A 22852-nucleotide genomic window follows, 5' to 3' on the forward strand; every position below is an offset into this window, starting at 1 on the left:
CCAAAAAGCCCAAATTCTGCTGCCCAAATTCACTTTATTGGGGCTCCCCGGCGGCTCCGGGTCCGGGGGGGGCTCGGGGGGGGCTCGGGGACCCCAGAATTGGAGGGGGAACCCTCTGGGGGACCCCGGGTTCGTTTTGGGGTGGAATTTGGGGCTTTTTGGGGCCGGTTTGGGGGGTTTTGGGGGTTCCCTGCATTTGGAGGGGGTCTGCGCCCACTCCGGGTCCTGGGGGGCTCCATGGGGGGGTCCAGGGTTGGATCTGGGACCCCAGAATTGGAGTTGGGATCCCCAGGGGGACCCTGGGGCTGTTTTGGGTTTTTTTGGGGTGGGTTGGGGGATTTTGGGGTTGGATTTGAGGGTTTTTTGGATGTCCCTGAATTTGGGGGGTCCCGAGGGGGATTTTGGGGGGGTCCCTGGCGGCTCCGGGTCCTGGGGAGCTCTTGTGGGGGGTCTGGGACCCCAAAATCGGCGTCGGGACCTTCTGAGTGACCCCGGGGCCGTTTGAGGGTTTTTTGGGATGGATTTGGGGTTTTTTTGGGTGGATTTGGAGTTTTTTGGGGGGTCCCTGAACTTGGGGTTTTTGGGGGGGGATTTTGGGGGGGTCTCCGCCCACTACGAGTCCTGGGGGGGCTTGGGGGAGGAGTGGAGCCCCCAAAATGGGGCCGGGACTGGGTTTGGGGTGGGGGATTTTGGGTGGGATTTGGGCGTTTCTGGGGGGGATTTGGGGTTTTTGGGGGGCAATTTTTTTGTTTTTGGTGGGGATTTGGAGTTTTTTGGGGTGGGTTTGGAGCACTTTGGGCGGGATTTGGGTGTGTCTGGGTGGGATTCTTTTGATTTTGGGGGCGATTTGGGGTTTTTGGGGTAGGATCTGGGGTTTTTTGGGGGGGGGTTGGGGTTTTTCGGGGGGGAATTTTCCGTTTCTGGGTGGGATTTGGGGCTTTTTGGGTGGGATTTGTTTGGTTTCGGGTGGGCTCTGGGCTATTCTGGGGGGGATTTGGGGTACTTTGGGTGGGATTTTTTTGGTTTCGGGTGGGATTTGGGGTGTTTTGGGTGGGATTTGGGGTGTTTTGGGGGGGCTCGGGGGTGTTTTCGGGGGGCTGCCAGGGGCTCAGCAGGAACGGGGCCAGCTCCAGGCGCTGCCGCAGGACCCCCGAGAGCAGCAGCTCGGCCGAGAGCAGCGGGAGCCGCGCGGCCACGGCCGGGGGCCAGAGCCAGCGGTCCTGGGGACAGGAAATGACCAGGACACGGGGCTGGGGACCCAAAAACACAGAGAGAAACCCCAAATAACCCATCAGAAACCTGAAAAAACCTGTCAGGAACCCCAAATACACCATCAGCAACCCCACATAACCCATCAGAAACCCCAAAAACCCAGTCAGAAACCACAAATACCCCACATGGCCCAGTCCTGGGGGCACAAGATCAGTAGGACACGGGGCTGGGGAAAAACCCCAAAAACACACTGAGAAACCCCAAATAACACAGAGGGAAACCCCAAATATCCCATCAGGAGCCCCAAATAACCCAGTCAGAAACACCAAATAACCCACCCAGCCTGGTCCTGGGAACATGAGATCACCAGGACACAGGGCTGGGGGAAAACCCCATCAGAAACCCCAAATAACCCAGAGAGAAACACCAAATAACCCAGTCAGAAACACCAAACGGCCCAGAGTGAAACCCCAAATAACCCACCCAGCCCTATCCTGGGGACACGAGATCACCAGAACAACTGGCTGAGGGGGAAACCCCAAAAACTCCATCAGAAACCCCAAAAACCCAGAGAGAAGCCCCAAATACCCCACCCAAGCCCAGTCCTGGGGACACGAGATCAGCAGGACAGGGGGCTGGGGGAAAAACCCCAAAAACTCCATCAGAAACCCCAAAAACCCAGTCAGAAACCTGGAATACCCACAGGAACCCCAAATAATCCACCCAGTTGGTCCTGGGGACATGAGATCACCAGGACATGGGCTGGGGGAAAGACCCCAAAAACACAGTGAGGAACCCAAATAACCCAGAGTGGAACCCCAAATACCCTGCCAGGAACCCCAAAAACCCCATGAGAAGCCCCAAATAACCCACAGAGAAACCCCAAATAACCCATCAGCCTGGTCCTGGGGACAGGAAATGACCAGCACAAGGAGCAGGGGAACCCCAAAAACACAATGAGAAGCCCCAAACAACTCAGAGAGAAACCCCAAATACCCTTTCAGGAACCCCAAAAACTGAATCAGAAACCCCAAAAACCCAGTCAGGAACCCCAAATAACCCAGTCAGAAACCCCAAACAACCCACCCAGCCCAGTCCTGGGAACATGAGATCACCAGGACACAGGGCTGGGGAAAAACCCCAAAAACACAGTGAGGAACCCCAAATAACGCAGAGAGAAACCCCAAAAACCCCATGACAAATCCCAAAAACCCAAACAGGAACCCAAGGAATCCCAAAAAAACCCCAAATACCCACAAAAACCCAGAGAGGAACTCCAAGCCCCAGTGGGATCAGAAAGGTCCTGGGGATTTGAGATCACCAGGACACAAGGCTAGGGGGAAACAGGTCAGGACCCTAAATAACCCAGTAAGAAACCCCCAAAACCCCGAGAGAAACCCCCAAAACCCCGAGAGGAACCCCAAAAACCCCATCAGAAACCCCAAACCCGAACAGGATCCCAACAGTCCTGGAGACAGTAAATGACCAGCACCCAGGGCTGGGGGAAAAGAGGGTCAGGACCCCAAAAGCCCTATCAGAAACCCCAAATACCCCAAAAGAACCCCAAATAACCCAGTGAGGAACCCCAAACGCCACCCAGCCCGGTCCTGGGGATACAAGATCACTAGGACAGGGGGCTGGGGGAAAAACCCAAAAAACCCCATCAGAAACCCCAAATAACCCCCACAGCCTGGTCCTGGGGACATGAGATCACCAGGACACTGGGCTGAGGGGGAAACCCCAAAAACCCTGTCAGGAACCCCAAATAACCCACCCAGCCCGGTCCTGGGGACACGAGATCACCAGGACTCCAGGCTGAGGAAACCCCAGAAACACAGTGAGGAACCCAAATAACCCAGAGTGAAACCCCAAATACCCTGCCAGGACCCCCAAAACCCCCATCAGAAACCCCAAATACCCCCAAAACCTCAGTGAGAAACCCCCCAAACCCCGCTAAAAACACCAAATCCCCCAAACAACCCAAGACTCCAGTCAGAAATGCCAAATACCCCAAAAGAACCCCAAAAAGACTCCCAAAACCCCCAGTGAGAAATCCCCAAAAACCCAAATAGGAACCCTCTAACCCCAATGAGATCCCCTAAAACCCCCAGTGGGGTCTCCCCACAGAGCCCAATCTGGGATCCCCAAAAACCCCCAAATACCCCAAAACCCAGTGAGGAGCCCCCAAAAAACCTCAAAGACCCCCCAAAAAACCCCAACCCCCCAAAACCCAGTGAGAAATCCCCCAAATCCAGTGAGAAGCTCCTAAAAACCCCAAAAACCCAGTGAGAAACCCCAGAACCTCCAAAAACTGAATGAGAAACCCCAAGTACCCCCCAAAAACCCTGAAATACCCCAGGAGAAACCCCAAAATCCCCCAATCCCTGAAATGTCCCCAGTGTCCCCGATGTCCCAATGTCCCCAATACCCCCAATGTCCCAAATCCCCCAGTGTCCCCATCACCCTTGATGTCCCTGAGTGTCCCAAATGTCCTCAATCCCCCCAATCCCCTCAATGTCCCGCTGTCCCCAATGTCCCCAATCCCCCTCCATGTCCCCACTGTCCCCTGTCCCCACTGTCCCCTCACCGCGTATTCCCGGGGCAGCTGTGGCAGGAAGGTGCCACCACAGCAGGTGACAATGTCCCGCATGTCCTCGGGGCACGGCTGGACACTGGGGGTGACGTGCACCTGGTAGCCCTGGGGACAGAGAGGACATCAGGGGGACATTGGGCACAATCAGGGGGACATTGGGGACAATCAGGGGTTGGGGACATTGGGGGTTTGGGGTACTGGGGACATGGGGGATGACTGGTGGGACATTGGGGACACTAAGCAGGTTGGGGACATTCAGGGGTTCAGGAGATTGGGGTATTGGGGACATTGGAGAAGTTGGGGACATTTGGGAACATTAATGTGATCATCACCTGCAGGACGGGGGGCCACCATGCCCAGGGCTGGCTCAGGGATAGGTTTAGGTGACATATGGGGACATTTGGGGACAGTGTCACCTGCAGCAGGGGCCATTCCTGGGCCCGGGGACATTTGGGACATTGAGGACACTGCTGTCACTGTCACCTGCAGCAGGGGCCATTGCTATGCCTGGGGCTGGGTCACAGATGGGTTTAGGTGACATGAGGCGGCATTTGGGGACATTTGGGGACAGTGTCACCTGCAGCAGGACCTGTGCCCTGGCTCAGGGATGGGTTTAGGTGACATGAGGCGGCATTTGGGGACATTTGGGGACAGTGTCACCTGCAGCAGGGGCCATTGCTATGCCTGGGGTTGGGTCAGGGATGGGTTTAGGTCACATTTGGGGACATCTGGGCACATTTGGGGACAGTGTCACCTGCAGCAGGGGCCGCTCCCGGGCCCGGGCCAGCGCCGGGCGCAGGCGGAAGCCGAAGCGCCGCTCACAGGGGGGGTCCTGGGGCAGGAAGGGACCTGGGGACAGCGGGCGGCCACTGTGGGAGCTCTGGGGACAACGGGGACACAGGGGTCACACACGGCCACCAGAGCCACCCCAGTGTCCCCAAGGCCACCCCCTTGTCCCCTTCGATTGTCCCCAAGTCCTTCCCCTTGACCCCAAGGTCACCCTCCCTTGTCACCCAAAGCCCCTCTGTCCCCAAGGTCACCCCTGGTCTCCAAGGTCCCCAAGGCCACCACTACTGTCACCAAGAGCCCTCCCCTTGTCCCCAAATCCCCTCCCATTGTCCCTGAGTTCCCCCTGTCACCCCACTGTCCCCAAGGTCACCCCACCCATCCCTAGAGTCCCCAAGGCCAATCCCCCTTGTCACCATGTCCCCAGTGTCCCCATGTCCCCAAGGCCACTCCAGCTGTCCCCAATGTTCCCAAAATCCACACTGTCCCCAAGGCCACCCAACGTCCCCAAATCCCCCTGAATACCCCAGTGCAACCCCCTGTCCCCGATGTCCCCAAATCCTTCTCCTTGTCCCCAAACTCCCCTCACTGTCACCAAGTGCCCCAATTGTCCCCTATCCCCCGCTGTCCCTGATGTCACCTGCAGCATTGTCACCCCATTGGGGGTGACAATGGGGACACCCCTGGCAATGGCACAGAGGAACTTCAGTGTCCCTGGTGTCCCCAATGTCCCCCTGATGTCTCTAATGTCCCCAGTGTCACCAATCCCCGATTGTCCCCAGTGTCCCCAATCCTCCAATGTCCCCACCATGTCCCCAGTGTCCCCAATCCCCCAATTTCCCCCCATTGTCCCCAATCCCCCCAGCCCCCCTGATTGTCCCCAATGTCCCCCAACCCTCTGCTGTCCCTGATGTCACCTCTAGCAGCCACTGGGGGGTGACAATGGGAACGCCCCTGCCCAGGGCACACAGGAACTTCAGTGTGCGGCGGATGCCATCGGTCACCAGGTGGCTGCAGTCGTGCACAGATGCGGCCTCGGTGCCACCCAGCGTCCCCAGGGCCACCCGCAGCACAGGGGAGGCCACCAGGCCTGTGAACAGCACCTGGGGACAGTGGGGACATCAGTGGGGACATCCCTGAGTCCCTGTGGACAGCACTGGGGGAGTGGGGACAGGTTGTGGACAGCCCTGGGTGGGTGGAGACATCTAGGGGACACTGGGACAGGTTGGGGACACATTCAGGACACACTGGGGACATCCCTGAGAGAGTCAGGGACACACTGGGGACACTTTGGGGACATCCCCAGGGGGCTCAGGGGCCATTGGGGACACTTTGGTGACATGCCCAGGTGCCACCAGCCCCAGAACAGCAGCTGGGAGGGGCATGGGGGGGCACCGGTCTGTACCGGTCCCTAAACCTCCCATTGGTACTGGTCTGTACTGGGAGGTCACTGGGATGCCCCTGGGGGAGTCACTGCTCTATACTGGTCACTATAGTTCCACACTGGTCTGTACTGGTCCATACTGGGAGCACTGGGTGGGGTCACTGGTCTGTACTGGGATCACTTAGGAGTCACCAGGGGTACTGGTCAGTACAAGTCTGCACTGGTTCCTACTGGTCTGTACTGGTTCCTATTGGTTTGTACTGGTCTAGATTGGCCCATACTGGCCCATACCGGTCTGCACTGGTCTATACTGGTTCCTACTGGTCTGTGCTGGTCTGTACTGGTTTGTACTGGTCCACACTGGTCCTTACCCGGATCTGGGTGGAGCCTGGTGCTGCCCGGGGGCGGAGCCTGCGCTTGGCACCCTCTGTTGGCTCCTCCTCCTCTGGGGGCAGGGCTGCCACTGAGCCCCGCCCATTTCCTTCTATGGGCACGGAGGGTGTGGCCTCTTCAAGCACTGCTGCTGATTGGTCCTGCCCCCTCTGGGGGCGTGGCTTGTATGAGGGGCGTGGCTTGGAGCCTGGATCACGCCCATTCTGGGCAGGAGCAGGGCCACGTGAGGCTCCGCCCCCTCCACTCACGGCCAATCGCCGACTGCGCCGCACCTGGAGGGGAGGGGCTGTGGTGGGGACCCCAAAGTCCAACGGGAACCCCCCAAATCACACCAGGAACCCCTAAAATCCCCTAAATTCCATCTGGGACCCCCTAAAAATCACCCAGGACCCCCAAAAATTCACCCGAGACCCCCCCTCCCCCCCCCCCCGAATCCCTGGGCGGCTCCCAAAATCACCCGGGGCCCCCAAAATTCACCTGCGGGGTGGGCGGAGCTTCTGCTTCCTCCTGGGTGGGGCTTGGGGGACCCTCAACATCTGGATTTGGGGCCTCCTCCACATCTGGAACTTGGAGCTCATCCGGGGCCCTTTCGGGGCTTTCCGGGGGTTCCACATCTGGGGCAGGGGGCAGGAACAGCTGAGTGGCCACATCTGGATTCAGGCCAGGGCTCCTTGGCCCCTCCACATCTGGATTTGGGGTGGTCACCTCCACATCTGGAATTTCAGGGACTTCTGGGGCTGTTTGGGGTCTTTTTGAGGCTGCCACATCTGGATTTGGGCCCGCCTCATCCACATCTGGATCAGCGTCCCCCAGCAACGTCCTGTGGCCCCTCAGTGACTCCCCCACATCTGGATTTGGGCTCTCCATGTCCACATCTGGAATTTTGGGTGGTTTTGCGGACCCAACATCTGGTTCTGAGGGGCCTTCACCCTCCACATCTGGATCAGGGGGCAGGAACAGCTGGGTGGCCACATCCAAGTCCTCCTCCCCCTCCACATCTGGATCTGGGGTCTCTACCTTCACAATGGGAATTCTGGGGCCGTGTGAGGCCATTTCGGGTTGTTTTGGATCCAGAACATCTGGATTTAGGCTGTCCTCCACACCTGGATGGGGGGGCAGGAACAGTTGCGTGGCCACATCTGGATCCAGGGAGGGCAGCCCCTCTACATCTGGAATTTTGGGGTCCTTTGGGGTAGTTTTGGGGCCTTCTGGGCTCCCAGCATCTGGAGAAGGCAGGAACAGCTGGGTGGCCACATCTGGATCTGACTCTTGTTCTTCCTCATCTGGAATTTTATGAGGGTTCTGGGTCATTTTGGGTTGTTTTGGGCTCCCAATAACTGGAGAGGGCAGGAACAGCTGGGTGGCCACATTTGCATCTGACTCCTCTTCCTCCTCCACATCTGGAATTTCCAGTGGCTTCTGGGTCATTTTGAGTCCTTCTGGGCTCACAACATCTGGATCCATCTCTGCCTCCCCCACATCTGGATTTGGGGGCAGGAACAGCTGGGTGGCCACATGTGGATCCCACCCTTCCTCCTCTCCCTCCACATCTGGTGTTTCAGCTACATTTTGGGTCCTTTGGAGCCTCCCAACATCTGGATTTGAGGGTTTCAGCCCAACATCTGGAGTTCCGGGCACATTTTGGGTAATCTTCTGTCTTTTTGAGGGCGGAACATCTGGATCAGCCTCATCCTCCTCCACATCTGGGTCATTCTCCCCCACCAAGGCTCCACATTCAGAGCCTCCAACAGCTGGATTTGGGGTCGGTGTGGGCACATCTGGAGTTTCGGGCACATTTTGGGTCATTTTCTGTCTTTTTAAGGGCCGAACATCTGGACTTGTCTCATCCTCCTCCACATCTGTCTCGCTGTCCACCAGCAGCGTCCCACACCCATTTTTTGTGCCTGAAACATCTGGATTTGGCATTTTCAGCCTCACATCTGGAGTTTCAGGCACGTTTGGGGCTGGTTTCAGTCTTTTTAAGGATCCAACATCTGGATTTGCCTCCTCCTCCACATCTGTGTCGCTGTCATCCAGGAGTGCCCCGTGACCCCTCTGTGACCCTTTTGAAGGATGAACATCTGGATTCACCTCATCCTCCTCCACATCTGTATCACTGTCCACCAGCAGTGCCTGACACCCATTTTTGGGCACGCCAGCATCTGGACTTGGGGTCTGTGCCACCACATCTGGACTTTCAGGCACATTTTGTGTCATTTCAAGCTTTTTTAGGGTCTCAACATCTGGATTCTCCTCCTCCTCCTCCACATCTGTGTCACTGTCCACCAGGAATGCCTGGCACCTGATTTCAGGGCCTGAAACATCTGGATTTCGGGGCTTCGCAGCCACATCTGGAGTTTCAGGGACATTTTGGGTCGCTCTGAGCATTTTCAGGGGCTGCACATCTGGATCCTCCTCCACATCTGTGTCGCTGTCCACCAGCAGCATCTGACTCCTGCTTGTGGGGCCTGAAACATCTGGATTTGGTGTCCCCCATCGCCCACCTGGAGTTTTGGGCAAATGCTGAGTCCTTCTGAGCCTTTTTGGGGGCTGCACATCTGGATCATCCTCCACATCTGTGTCGCTGTTCTCCGCCAGTGTCTGATGGCCAATTTTGGGGCTTTCCACAGCTGGATTTGGGGTCGCCACCTCCACATCTGGAATTCTGTGCACGTTTGGGGTAACTTTGAGGCTTTTGGGGGGCTGCACATCTGGATTCACTTCATCTTCCACATCTGTATCACTGTCCACCAGCAGCATCTGAGAACAGAGTTTTGGGCCCGAAACATCTGGATTCAGGAGTTTTGCTGCCACATCTGGAGTTTCGGACACATTTTGGGGCTGCACATCTGGATTCTCCTCCTCCCCCTCCACATCTGTGTCGCTGTCCATCAGGATTCTCCAGTGTCCAATTCTGGGCACCCTCACAGCTGGACTTGGGGTTTCTACCTCCACATCTGGAATTCCAGGCATGTTTTGGGTCACTTTATGCCTTTTCTGGGGCTGCACATCAGGATCCTCATCCACATCTGTGTCACTGTCCACAAGCTCCATCCTGTGTTGCATTTTTGGGCCTGAAACATCTGGATTTGGGGTCTTTCCTGCAACATCTGGAGTTTCTGGGACGTTTTGGGTAATTTTCAGCCGTTCTGGGGGCGCCACTTCTGGATCAGCCCCCTCCTGCTCCACATCTGTGTCGCTCTCCACCAGCAGGGTGCCATGCCCACTTTTAAGCCATGGAACATCTGGATTTGGGGTTTGTAGCCTCACATCTGGAGTTTCTGGCACATTTTGGGTCATTTTAAGCAATTTTTGTGGCCCAACATCTGGATTTGGCCCCTCCTCCTCCACATCTGTGTCACTGTCCACCTGAAGTGTCCGGTGCCCATTTCTGGCCCATAGCACATCTGGACTTGGGGTTTCTGCTGCCACATCTGGAGCCTCTGAGGTGTTTCGGGCCACTTTGGGAGTTTTCAGGTCCCCAACATCTGGATCTGACCCCTCCCCAATCACATCTGGGGCATTTTGGGAGCAGGGAAGGTGTTTTTGGGGGCCCTCAACATCTGGGGGCACAGCTGCATCCTCCAGGGCACTGCAAAAGAGGGTGGGGGGGGGGAGCTGAGGAGTTTGGGATCTCCAAAATCCCCCAAGGATCCCGAAAATAACCCAAAGAGCCCCAAAACCCCTTTCAAAATTCCACAATCTGCCCCAAAACCCTACAAAAATTCCCCAAAGACCCCAAAAATACCCCCAAATTGCCCCAAGGATCCCCCCCCCCCCCCGGGAACCGCCAAAATGCCCCAAAACAACCACAGGGACCCCCCCAGAACGCCCCAAAACAACCCCAGGGACCCCCCCAGAACTCCCATTCCCCCGAAAATCCCCCTAAACTGCCCCACGTCCATCCTACACACCCCCCATTTCTCCAAGGAACCCCCAAAAATCACCTGGAGACCCCCAAGCTGTCCCCAAAGGACCCAAACCACCCCAGAGGCCCCCAACCCTCTGCCTGGGACCTCCCAAACTGCCCCAAAAAGACTCAAAACTGTCCCAGGTACCCCCAAAATGTCCCAGAGACCTCCCAAAATTCCCCAAGCCGCACCCAAATGGCCCAAAATCCCACAAGGATCCCCCAAAACTGCACCCAAAAGACCCAAAATCTCCCCCAGAGACCTCCAAGCCTTCCTCAGGAAGCCCAGATTCCCTCACAGAACCCCCAAAACACCTCAGGGAGCCCAAATTCCCTCATCAAATGCCGAGCTCCCCTCATGGAACCCCCAACGCCCCTCAGGAACCCCAAATTCTCTCACAGAACCACCAACCCCTGTCACGGACCCCAAATTTCCCCTCAGGAAACTCAAACGTCTCTCAGGAGCCCCAAATTCCCGCACAGAAACCCAACTCACATCAGGGGCGCCCCAAACTCCCCTCAGGACCCTTCGACCCCCTCAGAGCATCCAAACTTCCCTCAAGAACCCCGAGTTCCCTCACGGAAGCCCCAACTCCCCTCATGGACCCCAAACCTCCCTCAGACACATCCAACCTCCCTCAGGGACCCGCAAATTCCCTCATCAAGTCCTAGCTGCCCTCAGAAACCCCCAAATTTCTCTCCGGAACCCCAAATTGCCAAGCCAAGCCCACAAACTTCCCTCAGAGATCCCAAACTTTCCTCAGAAACCTCCATCCCCCGTCAGAGACCCCCTCAAATCTCCCTCAGGGACTCCCCAAAACTGCACCCGAGGCCCTCAGTCCTCACCAAGGACCGCTCCAATCCCCGCTGTCACCTCCAAATCCCTCCAGGATATTCCAGAATCCACCCGGACCCCAAATCCCCCCAAACTCCCCCAAAATTCCCTCAGGGACCCCAAAAGCGGCCCCGGCTTCCCTCCCCCCCGCTCACCCCTCCCGCGCCATCACCGCCGGGCCCCGCCCCCCGGGCTCCCATTGGCAGCTCTCTCCGCGCGCCAACGCCCATCCGCGCTTTCCATTGGCTGTCATGAATGTCGATCATCACCAGACCACAAAGATTGGGCGGGATGGTCCTCCGAGAGCACCGGAGCGCCCGTGGGAGGAGCTTAGGAGAGGTTTAGACCAATTGAAGCGCAGAAAGCTGGATTGACAACACGATTAACCAATAGAAGGATGGAAAGCGGGCGGTGCCGACCAATGGGAGCCCAGGCTTTGTCCTATATGAGCGCGCGCGGGGCCGTGGCTGCCGCCATTTTCACCGCCGTCGCGCTCGCGCCTTCACTCTGCTCTTAAAGGGGCCGTGCCGCCTCTTTACGTTTTTTTTATTCCGTTTTCCGAGCGCCTCCGCGCCGTCCGGGTGGGCCCGAGCCCCCCCGCCAGACTCCGCCGCCGCCATGAGGGAGATCGTCCACATCCAGGCGGGCCAATGCGGCAACCAGATCGGCGCCAAGGTGAGCGCAGCGGGCCCCGCCTCCATCCCCCGCCACGGCGGCGTTGCCCCTTTAAGAGCTCCCCCATCCCCCGCGCGCCAAGACAAAGGGTGACCCAAACCAGGGCGATTTTAGCCCAAAATCGGCGTTTTCCCCCCGCAGAAGCGCCTGTGAGGGAAGAGGGCCGTGCTGAATGGGGCGGGTTTTGGGTTAAAATCAGGAGATTCTGTCGCTAAATGAGGATTTTCGGTGGCTGAACGCGCCCCCCTCGCACGCGGCCGCAAAATGGCGGCTGAGGGCGGCGGCCCTGAACCGCGGCGAATTCGCCTCCAAAATCGCCTTTTTTGGGGGTGTTTAAAGAAAATATTACTGTTTTATCTTAATTTAAATGACTGTTTCAAAGATTTGGCCGCGAATGGCACTTTTTGCCCGTTATCGAGGGGGTCTGGCTGAGGATGGGCGGGGAAGGCGCCAAAATGGCGGCGAGAAGCCCCGAAATTAAAGGATTTAACTTCCAAATTAGGTTTTTCACAACAATATATTCATAATTAAATTTAAAACCTGATGTTTTTCGTTTTTAAAGTACCATACTTTAAATGCTGCTTTTTCAGTCTGCAATCGGTTGTTTTCACCCCATAATTGGGTATTTTCGCCCCTAAAATCGGCTATTTTCACTGCAAAACCGTCCAATTTTACATTAAAAAAAGCGGATTTTGTGCCCCAAAATAAAGATTTTTGACCCCCAAACGGGGCGTGACGCCCGGAGGGGTCAGACCCGAAAATGTGAGGATTTAAGCCCCCCAAAAAAGCGGCTTAATATCCACAATAAAGGTTTTTATTCCCTAAATAAGAGCTGTGTTCCTATATTTTGTTCCAAATTGGAGGGTTTTTTTCCGCAAAACAAGGATTTTTAAGGTTTTAGACTGCAGGATTTTATGACAGAAGCAGTCTGTTTTTTTTTTTTTTATTCCTTAAATGTGGATTTAAGGTCTTTAAATTGCAATATTAATCTGCAGAACTGATGGGTTTTTTAATTTGAATCAGCTTTTTTCACTGAAATGCCCTTCTTACGCCTAAGTATGGATGACTTGATTTTCAAAAAAGTGTATTTTAGTTCTCAAAATGTTAATTTTTCTGATTTAAGGGATTTTTTTCATTGATGAAAGGTTTTTTTTTGCTGCTAAAATGCAGCTTTTTGGCCCAAAAACCTTTTTCCTTCCCAGCCCCAAAATGGAGCTTCGGAGCTCCAGCTCAGCATCTTTTGTTTTGCAAAACAACATTTCCGTCCAAAATCAAGATTCATATCCCCAAAATGTGGAGTTTTGAGCAGAAAAACGACTGGATTTATTTTCCAGAAGTAGAATTTAGGGTTAAAATGGGGATTTTCTGCAGCACGGAGGGAGCTCCCAGCCCCAAAATGGAGGTTTCCAGCCCCAAAATGGAGGGTCGGGGGAAGAATCGCAGCTTTGTGCTTCCAAATCCGCTTTTTTCTTGCCTCAAAATCACCGTTTTTTCTCCAAAACTAACATTTTATATTTATTTTTTTTAAATACAAACTGGTGGGGTTTTGCCCAAAAAAGCGTTATTTTAGGCCTCGGAATTTGCAATTCTTCAGACTGGAATGTCATTTTTGCTGCATCAAAAACCCGGTTTTTCCCCTGAATATCCACTTCACCCACAAAAGGGCCTTCTTTAAACCCATATTCCTTTTTTTTTTCTTTTTTAAATGTTACTTTTTGTCGCAAAATCGCCCTTTTCAGCCCCAACCCCCTCTCTTTGTGTCTCTAGACCGCATTTCCTGCCCCCAAAATGAACATTTCCATTTCCTGCCCCGCACCAAAATCTTTGTTCTCCAAAACGCTTTATTAGAGTTACTAACCCTAAAAAGCGGTTGTTGATTTTTTTTTTTAGCTTTGGGAAAGAGGTTTTCAACCCAAATTGCGATTTTGAGGCCCAAAAAAGGGGTTTTTACTGTACAGAAAATACTGGTATTTATCAGGTTAAATTTACCCTCAAAAATTGTGGTTTAGCCCCAAATCCGTTTTTTTTTACCCCAAAATTCGCAATATTTACCTCTAGATATCGTTTTCTCCCCATAATCCATATATTCCTGTCACTAAACTCTCAATTCTGCACCAAACTCACATTTTTTCTCAGAAAACGTAATTTTTAACCCACTGTTTCCCAAGGCTCCAAAATGCAGTTGTTTTTTTTTACTCTGAAATGCTGTTTATTCGAATTTCAACTTTCTAAACTCATTTTCTTTGCCCACAATCTCCATTTTTAACCCAAATGAACTTTTTTGGAGGTATTTCTTTCCTACATTCCCTGAAAATGCCTTTTTTTAACCTATTTGTCCCATCAACCCCAAAATTCCAAATTTTTAACCCATTTTTGCTCACAACCCCCTAAAATACCGGGTTTTAACCAATTGCCTTCCTCATCTCCAAAATCAGCATTTTTAAGCCTATGTTTCTTTTTTTTTACCTCATATTGCTGGGTTTTAATCCTCTTTTCTCTCTCACCTCCAAAAATTAATATTTTTAAACCCTTTTTTCTTCTATTACCCAAAATTGTTGGTTTTTAAATACATTTTTCGCTCATAATCTCCAAACCACCATTTTTATCTCAAATCACCATTTTATACCTCTTTTTTTTTTTTTTTTTTTGAAATAACAATCTCAAAATTAATGGCTTTTACCCCAAATCAATATTTTAATGCTATTCCTCTCTCCACAGTCCCAAAATCCACATTTTTTGCCGCATTTCTCATCTTTAACCCCAAAGTCACCTTTTTTCACCTCATTTTCCCCTCACGCTGGATTGCCCCCCCCACCCCCCCTGCCCCGGCCCATTTGAACCCAATCCCCCGCATTTTTGGAATCTAAACTTCACATACAAAACTTGAAGCTCTCCGAGCCGAATTTGGGTGATGAAAAATCCTGATTTTGGGTTGATGAAAAAGCCGATTTGGGGTGCAAGGAGCCAATTTTGGAAGGATTGGTTTGAATTTTAACGAGTTGCCGCCATTTTCCCGCGTTCCCGCCCTTTTCGGGGAGCGGGACTGCGCCGCACTGGCCACGCCCCCTCCCTCATAGAGCCCCGCCCGCTTCCCTTCCCCACACCTCCAAACCACGAAAAAATCCTAAAAATCGCCTTTTTTCCCCCAAAAAAGGGTCGTGGAGTGGCTGTGGGTTGTAGCCACACCCTTTTAGGACCTGAGCACACCCTAATTTTATTTTAAAAGCCCTGCAAAATCCCCATTTTACAACCCAAAAAAAGGTCCTGGCTCTGGGGGAGGTCTTGTGGATCCTGCCTGTCACTTGGCCACCCCCCCAAATTCCTTTAAATCCCTAAATCCTTTATTTTACCCCCAAAAACATTGCCTAGGGGAGGTGGGTGGGGCTGAATTTACATTTTGTTCTTTCTATAAGATCCCAACATCCCCTTTTTTGTCCCCAAAATAAATCCCAGGTGTAGCAAAGTGGGCATAGCTCCTCTCCTCCACAAGCTCTGCCCCTCTGTCCCAGACTATGCTATCAATTCCCCTCTAAATCCTTTTTTTTTTTTCTTAAAATCTAGATTTTTTGATACTCCTCAACTGCTATTTCATACTTTTAAATCCCAAATTCTTATTTTAAAATTCCTGAATCTTTTTAGCCGCAAATCCTCATTTTGTCCCCCAAAACGGGGTCCCAGGTGTAGCAAAGTGGGTGTGGCCCAGCTGCCTTCACCCCACCTTAAGCTCAACCCCTTTTAGCCCCCAACTCCCATTTCTCACCTTAAAATCCCCAATTTTTTTTGATCAAAATTCTAATTTTTTCCCCAGAATTGAGTCTGGGGTGGGCCTGGCCTACCTGACCACACCCCTCTTTATCTCCTGCCCCTTTTAACCCTCACCATGTCCCCAAGCCCCCATTTCTGACCTCAAAATCCCCATATTTGCCCCTAAAATCACAATTTTTTCTTCTCCAAATGCTCATTTTCCCCCCAACTCGGGTCCCATTTGTCACAAAGTGGGTGTGGCCCAGCTTATCTCACTCCTCCACAAGCCCCACCCCTTTTAACCCCCTGACCACGCCCCCCCCCTTTTCCTCACTAAAATCCCTCTTTTTCCTCTCAAAACCTTCAGTTTTTTTCCCCATATTCCTGGTTTTTTGCCCCAAACCCGCTCCTGGGCTGTCCCTGAGCCATCCCCAAGCTGTCCCCTTGTCCCCACAGTTCTGGGAGGTGATCAGTGACGAGCACGGCATCGACCCCACGGGCACCTACCATGGGGACAGCGACCTGCAGCTGGACCGCATCAGCGTCTACTACAACGAGGCCACAGGTGGGGACAGCAGGTGGCACCTGGGGACAGCTGCCACACCCCCTGGGGCTCCTCTGCCCTTCCCCCCCTCATGGTGTCACTCAGTGTGGGTGTCACTTGTCCCACTGTCACCCCCCATGTCACTTTCCTTTGTCACCTTCCTCTGCTGATACTTTGTCACTTCCAGTGTCACTTCCTCACCCCCACATTGTCACTTCTTGCTTTGTCAACCTCCTGTGTCACCTCATCCCCCCTATTGTCATCCTGTCCCCAGTGTCACTGTCCTGTATGTTACCACTTTGTCATCCCTTTGTCACTGTGTCCCCCGTGCTTCCCCCTTAGCGTCACCTTTGTCCTGCTGTCACGTCCCAGTGTCACTTTGTCCTTGTCCATGCCCTGTGTCACCTCATCTCCTGTATCCCTGAGTGCCACCCCCTCCTTTGTCACACCTATGGGGTCACCTTGTCCTGTCACCCACCAGTGTCACTTGTCCATTGTCACCTCGCAGTGTTACCTTGTCCCCTGTCACCTTCAATCCTGGGGATCCCCTGGTGTCCATGGCCACCTGCTGTGTCACCCTGTGACCCCCCCTGGTGTCGCTGCATCCTGTCCCTTCCCAGTGTCACCATGTTCCCTGTCACCCACATCTTGTCCCCAACGTATCTCCAGTGTCACTTGTCCTCTCTGACCCCCTTCCTGTCCCCCATGTCCCCACCCATGCCATGTCACCTGTCCATCGTCACCTTGTCCCTAATATTCCCCTGGTGTTACCTGTCCTTTGTCACCCTGTGTGCCACCCTGTCTCCTGTGCCCCATCCTCAGTGTCACCTGTCCATTGTCATTTGTCTCCTCCCTGTCCCCATGTCCCATTCTGGCTTGCTGTGGGGGAGTTTTTGGGGTGGCTTTGGGGAAGTTGGGGTGAATTTGACACTTCTGGGGTTATTTTGGCATTGGTTTGGGATGATATGGGGGTAATTTTGAGAGGCTTTGGAATTAATTTGGGGGTTTTGGGATTGAATTTGGGAGATTTTGGGGGTGATTTTGGGTGGTTTAGGTTATTAGGGCTGTTTTTGGGGTGAATTTGGGAGTTTTAGAAGTCCTTTAGGGTTGAGTTTTAGGGAGGTCTGGATTGCTTTTAGGTCATTTTGGGGTGTTCTGGGGCAATTCTGGGTAATTCAGAGTGATTTTGACTATTTTAGGGCTGGCCCGAAGTGGGTTTGAGGTGATTTTAGATGGTTTGGGAATTATTTTAAATTTTTTGGAGTAATTTGGGGGGTTTTGGGGTTCATTTGGGTGGTTTTGGGTTGATTCCAGGAGATTTGGGGTATTTTTGGGATGATATGGGCATGATGGTGGGTGTTTGGTGGTGAACTTAGGTGGATTTGTGGTGGTTTTGAGGTGATTCCACTTATTTATGGGGTAATTCCGGGTGGTTTGGGGGTGATTTGGGCTTTTTTGGGGGTGGATTTTTGGTGTCATTTCAGGTGTTTTAGGGTGATTTCAGACTTTGGGGCGATTTTGGGTGTGTTGCTGTCACATGGGGTGGTTTGGGGCATTTTAGGAGTGATTTTGGTTTTTGCTGGAGCTATTTCTGGTATTTCTGGGTTAAGTCTGAGCATTTTGGGAGCAATTCTCTTGGTTTGGGGGATGATTCTAGGTTGTTTTGGGGTAATTCTGGGTGTTTTGGAGTGTGTTTGGGGTAATTCTGGGTTGGTTTGCTTTGTTTCTGGGTTGGTTTGTAGTGTTTCTTGGTGGGTTTAGGGTAATTCTGAGTATTTTGGGGTGATTTCAGGTGTTTATAGGTTGATATGGATGTGTTTAGGACGATTCTGGATGGGTTTGGGTTAATTTTGGCTGGTTTGGACGTAACTCTTCTGGTTCTGGGTTGAATTCTCTGGGTTTTGGTCACTCCCCAGGAGGTTAATCCCTGCCTAGGGCCATGCTGGTGGTTTTGGGGTGAATTCTCTGGGTTTTGGTGACATTTTTGCTGTCCCCAGGGGGTAAATACGTGCCCAGGGCCATCCTGGTGGATCTGGAGCCCGGCACGATGGACTCTGTGCGCTCCGGCCCCTTCGGGCAGATCTTCCGGCCTGACAACTTTGTGTTTGGTGAGTGACACACCTGGGACACACCGGGGGACATCTGGGACACCTTGGGCACGACTGCGGACATTTGAGCACTCCTGGGGACATTGGGACACACTTGGGGACACCTGGGGGCACACCTGGGACATCTGGGGGAACACTTGGGGACATTTGTGACATGCTTGGGGACATTGGGGTACACCTGGTGGCATACTTGGGTACATCTGCTACACACCTGAGCCATCTGGGGACACACCTGGACCACCTGGAGGTTCCTGGGGACATAGAGGACACCTGTGGGACATCTGGAGATACCAGCGGGCGCACCTAGGGACATCTTGGGGACATCTGGGACACCTGGGGGCTTCTCAGGGACACCTGGGGATGCTCAAGGCATCTGGGGACTCTTGGCACATGGCAAGGACAGCTGCAGACACCTGGGACACACTTGGGGACATGCCTGGGAGTCTTGGGGACATCTGCAGACACTTGAGGGTATCTTGGGTACACCTGGGGGTTGCTGAGGGACATTAGGGATATCTGGGTATTGGGGAACACCTGGGGACACTTGGGGGCTCTCGAGGGGCGGCAGGTTCACTTCAGGACACACTTGGGGACACACCTGGGCTGTATCTGGGACAGCAGGGGGTGGCCTGAAGGGATGGCAGGGCCCCAAAGGGGAGATAAAGGTTCCCAGGTGTCCCAAGGGTGGGGTTGGAGGTCCCAAGGGTGGCATGAAGGTCCCCAAGCATCCCAGCAAGGAGGGTTTGAAGGTCCTCGGGTGTCCCCAGGGGTGATGTGAAGGTCCCCAAAGTGAGGTGAAGGTCCCCAAGTGTCCCCCCAAAGTGGGTTTGAAGGTCCTCAAGGGTGAAGTGAAGGTCCCAAAGAAGGGGTTAAGGATTCCAAGTATCCCCAAGGTGGAGTTAAAGGTGCCTGAGGTCCCCACAGGTGGGATCGAGGTCCCTTAAAGAGTAATGTGAAGGTCCCCAATTGGGGACAGAAGTGCTTGAGGTCCCCAGAAGTGGGGGGAACGTCCCATAGGTGGTAAAGAGTTGCCCAAGGTTCTCAGAAATGCTTTGAAGGTCCCCAAAAATGGTTTGAGGGTCCCCAAAGTCTTCAGCATTAATCTGAAGGTCTCCAAAAGTGATTAAAAGATTCTTCAATGTTCCCAAAGGTGTTTTGAGGGTGCCTAAAGTCACCTCGAAGACCCCAACCCAATTCCTCCTTGTCTACCCCTGGCCAAGGGTCACCACAGGGAGGGGCTGAGCTGGGGGGGTCAGGGGTCCTCAAAGATCCTCAGAGATGATTTGAAGGTCCCCAAAGTGGCTTGAGCATTCTCAAGGTGGAAATGGAGGTGCTCATCATCCCCAAAAGTGATTCAAGGGTCTTCAAGGTTGGGTTAAGGGTCCCTAAAGATGTTTTGAAGCTTCCTAAGGTCCCCAGAGATGCTCTGAGCATCTTCAGGTTTGTGGGTCCTGAAGATTCTCAAGGATGGTTCAAAGTTCCTCAAAGGAGGAGAGTTTAAAGCTCCCCAAGGTGGTTTTGAGGTTCTTGAAGTCCCTAAAGATTGTTTAAAGGTCTTCAGAGGTGGTGTAAAGGTTCTCAAAAGTGGTTTTAAGGTCCTCAAAGGTGGTTTGAAGATCCCAACCCAAGCCTTCCTCCCCTTTTCCAGGCCAAAGCGGTGCCGGCAACAACTGGGCCAAGGGTCACTACACGGAGGGCGCCGAGCTGGTGGACTCTGTGCTGGACGTGGTGCGCAAGGAGGCCGAGAGCTGCGACTGCCTGCAGGGCTTCCAGCTGACCCATTCCCTGGGCGGCGGCACCGGCTCGGGCATGGGCACGCTGCTCATCTCCAAGATCCGCGAGGAGTACCCCGACCGCATCATGAACACCTTCAGCGTGGTGCCGTCGCCCAAGGTGTCGGACACGGTGGTGGAGCCCTACAACGCCACGCTGTCCGTGCACCAGCTGGTGGAGAACACGGACGAGACCTACTGCATCGACAACGAGGCGCTCTACGACATCTGCTTCCGCACCCTCAAGCTGACCACGCCCACCTACGGCGACCTCAACCACCTGGTGTCGGCCACCATGAGCGGCGTCACCACCTGCCTGCGCTTCCCCGGCCAGCTCAACGCCGACCTGCGCAAGCTGGCCGTCAACATGGTGCCCTTCCCGCGGCTGCACTTCTTCATGCCCGGCTTCGCGCCGCTGACCTCGCGGGGCAGCCAGCAGTACCGCGCCCTCACCGTGCCCGAGCTCACCCAGCAGGTCTTCGACGCCAAGAACATGATGGCCGCCTGCGACCCGCGGCACGGCCGCTACCTCACCGTGGCCGCCGTCTTCCGCGGGCGCATGTCCATGAAGGAGGTGGACGAGCAGATGCTGAACGTGCAGAACAAGAACAGCTCCTACTTCGTGGAGTGGATCCCCAACAACGTGAAGACGGCCGTGTGCGACATCCCGCCGCGCGGCCTCAAGATGGCCGTCACCTTCATCGGCAACAGCACGGCCATCCAGGAGCTCTTCAAGCGCATCTCGGAGCAGTTCACGGCCATGTTCCGGCGCAAGGCCTTCCTGCACTGGTACACGGGCGAGGGCATGGACGAGATGGAGTTCACCGAGGCCGAGAGCAACATGAACGACCTCGTGTCCGAGTACCAGCAGTACCAGGACGCCACGGCCGAGGAGGAGGAGGATTTCGGCGAGGAGGCCGAAGAGGAGGCCTGAGGGGTTTCTCCGGAGGTCCCAGTCCTTGGCAGTGTTGCTCCTCCCTTTCCTGGTGTGTTGTCCCAGAGAGGCGTCAACCGGCGGGCGGCGCCTTCGGTGTCATCGTCATCGTCCTTCATCATCGTCAGTGTTGGCCTTGGCCATCGGTGGCGGCAGCAGCGGAGTCCCCACCCAACCTTCAGCGTTGTCCTCGTGGTCCCCAGGTTTCACCATCTTTGAAGAATCCCCTAATCTTCATCATTGCCATCCATGAAGAGTCCCCAGCTTTCATCATCATCATCAATGAGTTCTTGGTCTTTGTCATCCTTGAAGAGCCTCCAATCCTGATCATGGTCAGAGCTCCCAACTTCTGTCGTCTTCATCCTTGAAGAGTTCCCGGTTTTCATCAGCACTGAAGAGTTCCCAACCTTCATCATCATCTTTGAAGAGTCCCCAGCCTTCAGTGTTGTCCTCACAGTCCCCAACCTTCATCATGGTCATTCTTGAAGAGTCTCCAGTCCTGATCATCATCATTGAAGAGTCTCCAATCCTGATCATGGTCAGAGCTTCCAATTTCCCTCATCGTTAAAGGATCCCCAAGGTTCATCATTGTCAAGGAGTCCCCAACCTTCATCATGGTCTTCATCAAAGAATCATCAATGGCTCCCCAACCTTCATCATCCTTGAAGAGTCCCCAGAGCTCATCATCCTCCTCCTCACAGAGCCTCCAGGAGTTCCTGGCCTTCATTGTGGTCCTTGCAGAGTCTTCGATCATCATCCTCAGCCCTTGGTCTCCATTGGGGCTGGTCAGTTGGCCTTGACCTTCATCATAATCGCCTTCATCATGGAAGAGCCTCCAAGAGTTTTTGACCTTCACTCTCATCATGGAACAGTTGCTGACCTTCATCATCATCATGGAAGATTCCTTGACCTTCATCAGGGTTGGTCACTTGGCCTTGACCACCATCATCCTCATCATGGAAGAGCCTCCAAGAGCTCTTGACCTTCAGCCTCATCTTGGAAGAGTTGCTGACCTTCATCATCATCATCATCACCTCCGCCCCTCCCCCACTGCCACCACGGCCTCCTGTCCCCTCCCCCGCCCCACTCTGGCTCCATTTTCCCAATATTTTTTGTAATTTTTCCTAAGTTTTGAATGGTTTTTTCCCAATTTTTTGTCATTTTCCATATTTTTTCTCATTTTTCCCCTTTTTTGGTTCATTTCCCTCTCATTTAAGTCTCTCCTCATTTTTGATTATTTTCAACCAATTTTCCTCGTTTTTGGTCAGTTTCCCCCATTTTTGGTCTTTTTTTCCACTTTTCCAATTTTTACTCTTTTTTCCCCTGTTTTTGCTCATTCTCAACCCAATTCCATTCCTTTTTCCCAACTCTGGGGTCCTTTCTTCCAATTTTTTGTTGATTTTTCCCGATTTTTGCTCAGTCATTTTTTGAACCATTTTTCTCTACTTTGGGTTCATATTCCTCAATTTTTGTTCATTTTTTTTCCCCAATTTTTGTTAATTTTTCCCCATTATTTGTCAGTTTCTCCCCATTTTTATTTGTTTTTCCCCATTCTTGTCCGTTTTTCCCATTTCCCCTCAGTTTCTCCCCGATTCCGTCGCCGTTCCCGGTGTCCGGTCGCTCTCTCCCATTTTTGGATGTTTTTGTTTTTTTCCCGTTTCTTTTGTTTTTCATATTGAAAAGTCGCCCCCGGGTCCAGAATAAACTCGGGATGGAAAAGCCACCGCGGGTGTCACCTGTGTCACCTCCCGTGTCACTTCCTGGGTCACCTGCAGGGTCCTGGGGGGTGTGGGGTCACTTGGGGGGTCCCAGTGTCCCCTCCTGAGGGTCCCCACTGTCACCTGGGTGTCACTTCAGGGGTTCCAATGTCACCTAGAGGGTCTCTGGTGTCACTTCGGGTCACCCTGGTGTCACCTGGAAGGTCTCATTGTCACCTTGGGGGTCACTGGGAGGGGTCTTGGT

General features: G+C 53.4%; 2 protein-coding genes across 4 annotated transcripts; one reads left to right on the forward strand and one right to left on the reverse strand.

Annotated features, from left to right (window-relative positions):
* Positions 1-14: 14 nt before the first annotated feature.
* Positions 15-11285, reverse strand: LOC136570613 (mediator of DNA damage checkpoint protein 1-like). Of its 3 annotated transcripts, none has more exons than XM_066571066.1 (7): positions 11269-11285; positions 6846-9960; positions 6347-6640; positions 5509-5694; positions 4560-4685; positions 3800-3910; positions 15-1220 (listed from the first exon to the last, which is right to left on the reverse strand). In XM_066571066.1, the coding sequence occupies exons 1-7, from the start codon at positions 11280-11282 to the stop codon at positions 30-32; spliced, it is 5037 nt and encodes a 1678-aa protein (XP_066427163.1). In that variant the 5' UTR covers positions 11283-11285; the 3' UTR covers positions 15-29. The 3 variants fall into 3 exon arrangements, with proteins under 3 accessions (XP_066427163.1, XP_066427162.1, XP_066427164.1); XM_066571065.1 differs by having other exon boundaries at positions 15-1250; XM_066571067.1 differs by lacking the exons at positions 15-1220; positions 3800-3910 and having other exon boundaries at positions 3961-4685.
* A 306-nt stretch (positions 11286-11591) lies between these two features.
* Positions 11592-22613, forward strand: LOC136570669 (tubulin beta chain). Its single transcript, XM_066571137.1, has 4 exons — positions 11592-11788; positions 15989-16097; positions 18074-18184; positions 19833-22613. The coding sequence occupies exons 1-4, from the start codon at positions 11732-11734 to the stop codon at positions 20888-20890; spliced, it is 1335 nt and encodes a 444-aa protein (XP_066427234.1). The 5' UTR covers positions 11592-11731; the 3' UTR covers positions 20891-22613.
* Positions 22614-22852: the final 239 nt, after the last annotated feature.

The sequence above is a fragment of the Molothrus aeneus genome, unplaced genomic scaffold (assembly GCF_037042795.1).
Source record: "Molothrus aeneus isolate 106 unplaced genomic scaffold, BPBGC_Maene_1.0 scaffold_35, whole genome shotgun sequence".
In the NCBI taxonomy this organism is placed as follows: Eukaryota; Metazoa; Chordata; class Aves; order Passeriformes; family Icteridae; genus Molothrus; species Molothrus aeneus.

What these genes read in the sequence shown, in the direction of transcription:
- LOC136570613 (XM_066571065.1), bottom strand. An exon ending in CAGGCTCCACCCAGATCCGG is followed by an intron (nt 5,695 to 6,346) that starts GTAAGGACCAGT and finishes CACTGTCCCCAG; the next exon opens with GTGCTGTTCACAGGCCTGGT. An exon ending in GGGAGCGGCCCCTGCTGCAG is followed by an intron (nt 3,911 to 4,559) that starts GTGACACTGTCC and finishes CTCTGTCCCCAG; the next exon opens with GGCTACCAGGTGCACGTCAC.
- LOC136570669 (XM_066571137.1), top strand. Translation starts at nt 11,732, where the DNA reads ATGAGGGAGATCGTCCACATCCAGGCGGGCCAATGCGGCAACCAGATC. An exon ending in GCAACCAGATCGGCGCCAAG is followed by an intron (nt 11,789 to 15,988) that starts GTGAGCGCAGCG and finishes TTGTCCCCACAG; the next exon opens with TTCTGGGAGGTGATCAGTGA. An exon ending in GCCTGACAACTTTGTGTTTG is followed by an intron (nt 18,185 to 19,832) that starts GTGAGTGACACA and finishes CCCCTTTTCCAG; the next exon opens with GCCAAAGCGGTGCCGGCAAC.